Genomic DNA, 9663 nt, shown 5'->3' with positions numbered 1-9663 from the left:
AAGGTAAATATATTGTGAATTACGTCCCTTGACATGGAACTCTTTTAAAACCTGACGACTGTGACGATGCCAATGCGATGGCTAAATATGCTAGAAATAGCAACGAAGTCTCTCACAAATTACACCCTGTCGTATAGACAGGTTGATGTTCTCGATCAGTCTAACGAATTTCTAGTTGCTCGCCAGGCATAGACAAATGAGTTAAGAAGGGAAGAAGCTATCTGATAATGTGGTCCCATATACGATAATGACGATTAGAAGTTCTATGATTATAGCTTTACTCAATCACAGCCGAACAACAACTTATTGCTCGTAAAACATATTTGGTTTCAATTGCAAGGGTGCTGGATATCTGGTCAACCCAGACAGACAGTGACATGATTTTTATAAAATTCCTCTTTCTCTTAATTCCCATTTAATCATCATGCAACTTTATATCGAACTCATTTCCCCACTTTATTTTAATTCCACCTCTTGAAGTTTCTCAAATTTACGCCCGCCATTTGTTGTGCAATCACTACAGCTATCAGGTAGAAGAGTTGGTTTAATTATGTGAATTGTATAAAGTATAAATGAAAATCACTTAAAGTGGATGGAACTTACAGAAGAGGGAGGTATGAGATGAATGGGTGGGGGGGGACTGATATCGAGATGCTGAATTCACAGAGGAGGTGACAAAGGACCAAGATGTGTGACAATATGAGGAACTTGAGAAGACCTCAGCAAAACTGAGCTCTGGAAGTGCCACTCACTCCAATGAACCAAATTACATCTCGTAACATGCTACATCTGCCTCTCCTCATGCTCTTGCAGCTTTCCCCTCTCTCTCTCTCTCGTCTACTCCTTGTCAATTGCATCATTACAATCCTGCTGCTCTCCACCTCGTCTATATCCCTCAATTCATGACTCGTCAGTTATCACCCCTCAACACTACCCAATTTTTTTTAATAGTTGCAGGCTGACTCGCCATTACCTCACCTTCTACTCCCTATACAACCTTCCAGTCCCGTTACACACATCTACTCACTCTGTCTTGAGGGGCCACTTGGAAACCTCACCTCCACTGTCTATCTCTTCGTATCTCCGGCTGATCATTCTCTCCCTCCCCTAACAAAAGTGAGTAACCATGCCATTCTTCTACAAGGACCTGTTCTGCCCTGCTCCTTGATCTCATACTTTAACCCATCGTCCCCTAGCATAAAACTGACCTCCTCCCTCGGAGTTAAGTGTTTTGTGAGCTGCGTAGTGCCAGTGACACACAAAAAAAGCGCACCAGTTTATATTTTCGCATTAATTCTAGAAAATTTCATTAAAAATAATCGATTTTTCAGAAAGTTTTAAGGAAACTAAGTCGGCGGTGGGGAGCACTTGTGTGAGCATGCTTACATCAACCCCAGTATTTGACTGCTATTCTGTTTTAACAGCCTCGAAAGGATGAAAGGGGAAATTAAACTGCAAGATTTGAACTCGGAACGTAAAAGCCCAGAAGCAATGCAGCTGCGCATTTTTGTCCGACGTGCTAACCATTATGCCAACTCACCTAAGTTGTTAGACAAAGGGACATAATTCCAACTAAATCAAAATTTTGGTATTGACAGACAATGCAGAGTGGAGTGAGAGCAACAGTATGTGTGTCTCGGCGATGCATACTCTATAATGTTCGTTTCTCTACATGATTTCGGTTGTGATTGCAGTCAGCAATACCTTGGGCAAGTGTATTCTATTATAGCTTTGTGCCGACCAAAGTCTTCAGAGTGAAATTTGATAAATGAAAACCACTGTTCCTGTGCTTGGACGGCAGAATTTCACACAATTAGACACCATCATTTGATCCAAAATACCTTTAGCGGAGTATACATTGCGTGCATCTGAATTTGAGCCAGGTCTCTGGTTTGTAAATAACCTTCTTCGGCTTTCTTTAACCAATCTCAGAGGCCCTGATAGGGGATAATGGGCACGTGGCTTAGTGTTGCACTCACTATCACAAGATCGTGGTTTCGATTCCAGAACCGGGGGTGGGGGGGGAGGTTGTGTTCTTTAATAAAACACTTCATTTCACGTTACTCCAGTTCACTCAGCTATAAATGAGTGACCCGGTGAAGGACTGGCGTCCTGTTCAGGAAGAATTTTGTTATCTCAGTCACTTATACAATATAGAAACGAGGTAACGAGTCCTAGGAGTCCCTGCACTTGAGACTAACGTCCAAGGGTTACTTTTACCTTTGGTTAAGCACTAGAAGAAGAAACAAAGTAAGATTTCGAACTAATCAACTTTAAAAGCAGAAACGTTTTTTCGTCTTACACCGGTGTTTTAAAAAACTATTACAGCTTCCTTCTAATTACTTTCGGTTTCAAGTCTACATTTTCCTGTTAAAAGCTAAGTTTAAATTTGCTACAATGTCGAGATAAAAAAAAAAGTATCTAGCATGGAAGAGTCAGCAATTAATGTTCTAAAACGTGCAGTGGTTTTAGACCAAGAGCGGCGGTTTGACCAAGCAATAGTTTGTTATGAACAAGGAATCGGTTTGTTGTTAAAAGCAATTAAAGGTAAATATTGTTTTGTTTCTTGTGGTCCTGAACTAGGATTGCACAGTTTTCATAATGGGGAAACACTTTATAAGTTAGAAATTACACTCGACGGATGCAGCAGGTGATCTGATTTATTTAATTATATTTTTACGAGTCAAAACGAAAGACTCCTCAGGTGCGTGCCTGACTGGTTTCCTCATAACTTTCAGAAAAGTGAATACTTTTAAATAAAATCTTCAACAAATACTCATGACGACATTGACTTTTACCGAAAGATTGCCAGTAATAATGATTATTATCTAATAGTAAGAATGTTAACAAATGAAGACAGTATTGTTACGCTAATAATAATTTTAAACAAATGGAAATATTGTATAATAAGAATTCTTAGCCAATGCTCGACCACATCTAATTTACGGCTATTCTACACATATATATTCTTTTCTAGGCACAACGCCCGAAATATTGGGGGAAGGGGCCAGTCGATTAGATCTACTCCAGTACGCAACTGGTACTTAATTTATCGACCCTGAAAGGATGAAAAGCAAAGTCGACCTCGGCGGAATTTGAACTCAGAACGTAAAGACAGACGAAATACCGCTAACGTTTCTTATTTCGTTATTGCCCACAAGGGACTAGACATAGAGGGGACAAACTAGGACAGACAAAGGGATTAAGTCGATTACATCGACACCAGTGCGTAACTGGTACCTAATTTAATCGACCCCGAAAGGATGAAAGGCAAAGTCGACCTCGGCGGAATTTGAACTCAGAACGTAGACGAAATACCGCTAAGCATTTTGGCCGGAGTGCTAACGTTTCTGCCAGCACGTCGCCTTTCTACACATATGTACTGTATTGCTCAGGTGGAGGCTATATTATTTTATACTTGTCAATGACGAATGGTGGTTATTGTATTGTCTGTGCCGTCACACCTAATGTCATCAAATTTCAAACAGGGGTATAACAAAAGTTTTCCATTAAGATTTGTGATTAAATTAATGAGTAAGGTTAATATTTATAATGAATTTGTCACACCTAGCACATACACCCCAGTTTGTTTGATATTTGTCCTCATCTTGTTTGTTGTTAACACAACGTTTCGGCTGATATGCCCTCCAGCCTTCATCAGGTGTCTTGGGGAAAATTTTGAACCTGGGGCATGGGTTGGACAGTTTAACTGAGGACGAGCAAGCCAGAAGGTTATACCAGGCTCCAATCTGACCTCGTAAGGTTTCTACACCTGGATGCCCTTCCTAACACCAACCACTTCGAGGGTGTAGTGGGTGCTTTTTACATGCCACCAGCATTGAAAAGAATTTTTTAAAATCTCCCTCCCTTGACTGTTTTATTGTTTCAATGTTGATTTCTTCCAAGACTGAGTTCTGACATGCAGTGTTTTTGTTTCGTTTTATTTTTTCCTTCTTCTTCTTGCAGGGTTCACTGATAATGTCAAGAAAGAGAGGTACCGAACTAAGATTAATGAATACATGGGTAGAGCAGAGAAGCTTAAACAAGCAATGATAAAACTAAAGAATGGTATGTTGTTTACTCTTTATCCTTTAGTTGTTTCAGTCATTTGACTGTGGCCGTGCTGGAGCACCACCTTAAAGGGCTTAGTTGAATAAACCAACCCCAGTGCTGTTTTTTATTTTTAAGTCTGGTACTATCAGTCTTCTTTGCTGAACTACTAAGTTACAGGGATGTAAACAAACCAATAATGATTGTCAAACAATGGTGGGGGACAGACACACACACACATACATTCATATATATATGTGTGTGTGTGTGTATAAAGTAAAAAAAACCCTTCAGTCATGAATGGCCATGGGGATGCACCTAGAAAGTCCCTTCTGAGGCACAAGTCCAGGTTAGGTTGTTTTATGCAAGACCAGCAGTCGCCCATGCATACCAGCCTCCCGTCTCCATGCCACCAGTGTTATCCAAGGGAAAGGCAAAGGGGCCGAGACAGCTTGGCACCAGTGACATCGCAACTCATTTCTACAGTTGAGTGAACTGAAGCAACATGGAATAAAGTGTCTTGCTCAAGAACACAACACACAACCTGCTCCGGGAATCGAACTCACTACCTCATGATTGTGAACCATGCGCCTTCATTATACATATATTATATATATATGTATATATTTATTCTTGTTTCAGTCACATGACTGCTGCCATGCTGGAGCACAGCCTTTAGTCAAAGAAATCGACCCCAGGACTTATTCTTTGTAAGCCTGATGCTTATTCTATTAATGTTTTTTGGCGAACTGCTAAGTTACGGGGACATAAACACACCAACATCGGTTGTCAAGCGATAGTGGGAGGACAAACACAGATACAAACATATATGTATATATATGATGGGCCAATTTCAGTTTCCATCTACTAAATTGATTCACAAGGCTTTGGTCGGCCCACGGCTATGGTAGAAGACACTTGCCCATGGTGCCATGCAGTGGAGCTGAACCTGGGATTATGTGGTTGGTAGGCAAGCTCCTTACCACACAGCCACTCCTGTGCCTATATATGCCATCATGGAAAGCAGACGTTAAACAACAATGATGATGATTTGTCCAAAGTGGTGCACAGTGGAAATGAACTTGAGACCACATGGTCGCAAAGCAAGCATCTTACCCACACAGCTGTGACTGTACTTATATTCTTACACGTCTACACTTACACTCTTTTACTCTTTTACTTGTTTCAGTCATTTGACTGCGGCCATGCTGGAGCACCACCTTTAGTTGAGCAAATCGACTCCACGACTTATTCTTTGTAAGCCTAGTACTTATTCTATCGGTGCCTTTTGCCAAACCACTTAGTGACGGGGACATAAACACACCAGCATCGGTTGTCATGCAATGCTAGGGGGCTCAAACACAGACACACAAACATACACACACACACATATATATATATATATATACATATATACGACAGGCTTCTTTCAGTTTCCATCTACCAAATCCACTCACAAGGCTTTGGTTGGCCCGAGGCTATAGTAGAAGACACTGGCCCAAGGTGCCACGCAGTGGGACTGAACCCTGAACTATGTGGTTGGTAAACTAGCTACTTACCACACAGCCACTCCTATGCCTATGTATGTTAACAGATACATGCATACACACGCATACATCATATACATGCATGCACACAAACACATACACACATGGTATATACACGCACACACAAACACATCATATGAACACACATATACACACACACATTATATACATGCACACTAATGCATCTCTCTCTCCCTCCCTCTCTCCCTTCCTCTCTCTCTCTCTCCCTCTCCCTCTCTCTCCATCCCTCCCTCTCTCCCTCCCTCCCTCCATCTCCCCCTCCCCACTCTCTCTCTCTCCACACACACACACACACACACACTCACAAAGCTCTCTCTTCTGATTCTTCTCCATATTTCCAAACAGCTGAAAAATTCAATAAAGTCATTCAGATTGAAGAGGACTCCATTGGTCACAACTATTCCACAATATTCGGGGATTTACTGGACATTACCCTGACTGAGGTTGAAATTGATGACCCTTATATCCGTTCTAATCATCAGGTAATTTTTAAAACTTTTAACCCTCACCATTTCACATCCATTTATTCCATGCTTGCACAAGTCAGACAGAATTTGTCAGATCAGATTACAGTTGTATGCTCTTCCTGTCACCAACCCTCACCTGTTTGAAGGCTAAGTGATATTTCCCCATGGCCAGACATGTTTTTCAGGAAAGACTGGAAACAAACAACACTGCTTGTAGGACAGTGATGCTCATTTACAACCATCACTTAGCATCTAGACAAGGGTACGCATGCACACACACACATACACACACACACACACACACACACACATACATACTTAAATACACATAATTAAGTTGGAGTGGCTGTGTGGTAAGAAGCTTGCTTACCAACCACATGGTTCCGGATTCAGTCCCACTGTGTGGCACCTTGGGCATGTGTCTTCTACTATAGCCTTGGACTGACTAAAGTTTTGTGAGTGGATTTGGTAGACGGAAACTGAAAGAAACCCGTCGTATGTGTGTATATTTGTGCCTTTATTTGTCCCCCCAAAGTAAACGGTGGTGCCCCAGCATGGCCGCAGTCTTTGGACTGAAACTTAGAGAAAAAATACCTTGTGAGTGGATCTGGTAGACGGAAACTGTAAGAAGCCCATCATATTTATATATATATATATGTATATATTTGTCCCACTCACCATTGCTTGACAACCAATGTTGGTGTGTTTATGTCCCCATAACTTAGCGGTTCAGCAAATAAGACCAATAGAATAAGTACCACGCTCACAAAGAATAAGTCCTGGGGTCGATTTGTTCAACTAAAAATGGTACTCCAGCATGGCCGCAGTCAAATGACTGAAACAAGAAAAAGAAAAGGATATGCAGTGGGCTTCTTTCAGTTTCTATCTACCAATTTCACTTACAAGACGTTAAGCCTGATGCTATAGTAGAAGACACCTGTCCAAGATGCCATGCAGTGGAACTGAACTCAAGACCTTATGGTTGAACAGCAACCAATGCTCTTATAATTTTACCACTTCACTACTCTGGACTGGTCCTTTATTTTTCAACCCCTTAAAGCAGTGCTTCTCAAACTGTTCTCATTTGTGACTCCATTTTTCATCTCGAGATTTTTCGTGACCCCCAGGTATTAAATATGAAATAACATATAAACTGAAACTCATGTGTTTGAATTTAATTTTCGCGACCCATAGTTTAAGAAGCGCTGCCTTAAAGGATAAATGGTAAAGCTGACCTTGGTAAGATTTGAACCCGGAGTACAGAGGAGTTGGGACAAAATCTGCAAAACATTCTTACCTTACCTTTGGGCCCTCAACTTCTTCATAGACTCATTGGAGCACTGTAATCATGGCATACAGTATGTCTTCGGCCCTTTTTAGACTTGCTGGAGCCCATCCCTCTCCTGGTCTGACCAATTTCTTCCTAAATGATAAGGAGACAGACAGGCAAAGCGATGTGGTCTTCCTTAACCCTTTAGCATTCATGCTCCTTGGCTGAATGTAATGTTTATTCTTATTGGTTTGAATTAATCATACATTACTCCATTACTTTGTGATTCTAATGCTGTGCTAGTTTATTTTTAGAATGACATTGTAGGATAGGTGTGAGAGGCCAGATCTGGCTGGTTTAAAACATAAAACAAGTAGAATACATGGACTGGATATGACCTGTTTAAAAGCCCTTCCCTCTTTATGGAGCATAGGCCATTGACAACTTTTCTTCAAAGTCCTCAACTCTGGGTTGTCTCCTGATGTTCTGAAAAGCAGTTGGCCTTACAACTTCTGCTTCCATTTGGCTTTTGCTGCACTGTGTAAGGCCTTCTTCTCTCAAGTCTTGTTTGTTTCAATATGTCTGGGATGCTTCTGTAACTCTGTTTTTTTTTTTTACTCAGGGTGTTGTTGGCACTCCGTCAATTACGACAACGAGGGTTCCAGTTGATCCAATCAACAAAACAGCCTGCTCGTGAAATTAATGTGCAAGTGGCTGAGCACTCCACAGACACGAGTACCCTTAACGTAGTTCTCGGGGATATTCAGCGTGACACAGTGTGACAAGGCTGACCCTTTGAATTACAGGCACAACAGAAACAGGAAGTAAGAAGGAGAGAAAGTTGTGGTGGAAGAGTACAGCAGGGTTCGCCACAAATCCCCTGCCAGAGCCTCGTGGAGCTTTAAGTGTTTTCGCTCAATAAACACTCACAACGCCCAGTCTGGGAATCGAAACTGCGATCCTACGACCGTGAGTCCACTGGGCCATTGCACCTCCACTACCCAGGGTAGGATGTTGGTTTTATGCAAACCTATTTTTATCTCTGGGGAAAGGTGGTTTGTATTACTTTGGCCCCTACTTTTTAACCTGTCCAGCACTGGAGGCCCTACCTAAAATATCATTGAAGGGTTTTTTTTTTACATGAGATATCAGTTATTTTTTTCATTTTTATTTCTTACAGATTATTAACTTCATACGGTTTTGTGCACTTCTACACAAGTCAGATGCAAACGTGAGGAAGATCATTCTAAACACAAGCTGTGAAAACGTAAGTATTGTTAAATAGGCGTAGGAGTGGCTGTGTGGTAAGTAGCTTGCTTACCAACCACATGGTTCTGGGTTCTGTCCCACTGCGTGGCACCTTGGGCAAGTGTCTTCTACTATAGCCTCGGGCCAACCAAAGTCTTGTGAGTGGATTTGGTAGACGGAAACTGAAAGAAGCCCGTCGTATATATATATATATATATATATATGTATGTGTGTGTATATGTTTGTGTGTCTGTGTTTGTCCCCCCAACATCGCTTGACAACCAATGGTGGTGTGTTTACGTCCCTGTAACTTAGCGGTTCGGCAAAAGGAGACAGATAGAATAAGTACCAGGCTTCCAAAGAATAAGTCCTGGGGTCAATTTGCTTGACTAAAAGGCGGTGCTCCAGCATGGCCACAGTCAAATGACTGAAACAAGTAAAAGAGTAAACCAGAGGAGCTGCTCAAAATAGCAGCTAAATCTCTCCTTCTCACTCTCTCTCTCTCACACACACACACACACACATTCAGCCACACCTTTTTGCCTTCTCTCACCTCTGCCTACCTGTAATTTTGTTAACTTCCCCTTCTGTTTCTTTAATCTTCTCATGTCCTTTATGTTCAGGCTCCATGTCTAACTACCATGTAGCGTTGCTGTTTGTATACAAGCATTCTGCAATCTACGTTTCAGTCTAAGACAGAGAGAGACCTTTTGCTGCCAACAACAAATAGCTTTCAGAATAAGAAACAGGACAGGAAAAATTCAAACAACTATGCTTTTAGAACATCCTCCTCTGCTGCTAATTAGGCCACCTGGGTAACAGAAAGTACCTTTGACCTCTAGAGAACCTTCTCAATACTTGTAATAATCTATTTCCCATGTGCACTCAGTGTTTACTGCTTCAACACATTTGCCACAAATGTGCCAGTGGCATGTAAATAGTGCCGTTTGAGTGTGATCATTACCAGCATCGCCTTACTGGTGCTTGTGCCGGTGGCACGTGAAAAAAACCATTCAAGCGAGATCATTGCCAGTGCCACCGAACTGGCTCCTGTGCAGGT

General features: G+C 41.6%; 1 protein-coding gene across 1 annotated transcript in view; it reads left to right on the top strand.

Annotated features, from left to right (window-relative positions):
- Positions 1-1897: 1897 nt before the first annotated feature.
- Positions 1898-9663, top strand: part of LOC106877932 (MIT domain-containing protein 1) — an 11014-nt gene continuing 3248 nt past the window's right edge. Inside the window, exons 1-4 of the mRNA XM_014927008.2 lie at positions 1898-2547; positions 3967-4068; positions 5964-6100; positions 8536-8622. Coding sequence (XP_014782494.1) covers positions 2427-2547; positions 3967-4068; positions 5964-6100; positions 8536-8622 — 447 coding nt within the window. The 5' untranslated portion in view covers positions 1898-2426. The remainder of the gene's footprint in view (positions 2548-3966; positions 4069-5963; positions 6101-8535; positions 8623-9663) is intronic.

The sequence above is a fragment of the Octopus bimaculoides genome, chromosome 4 (genome assembly GCF_001194135.2).
Source record: "Octopus bimaculoides isolate UCB-OBI-ISO-001 chromosome 4, ASM119413v2, whole genome shotgun sequence".
NCBI classification, from domain to species: Eukaryota; Metazoa; Mollusca; class Cephalopoda; order Octopoda; family Octopodidae; genus Octopus; species Octopus bimaculoides.
Note: the sequence above shows the minus strand (reverse complement) of the source record. Positions and strands in the feature narration are given on the sequence as shown.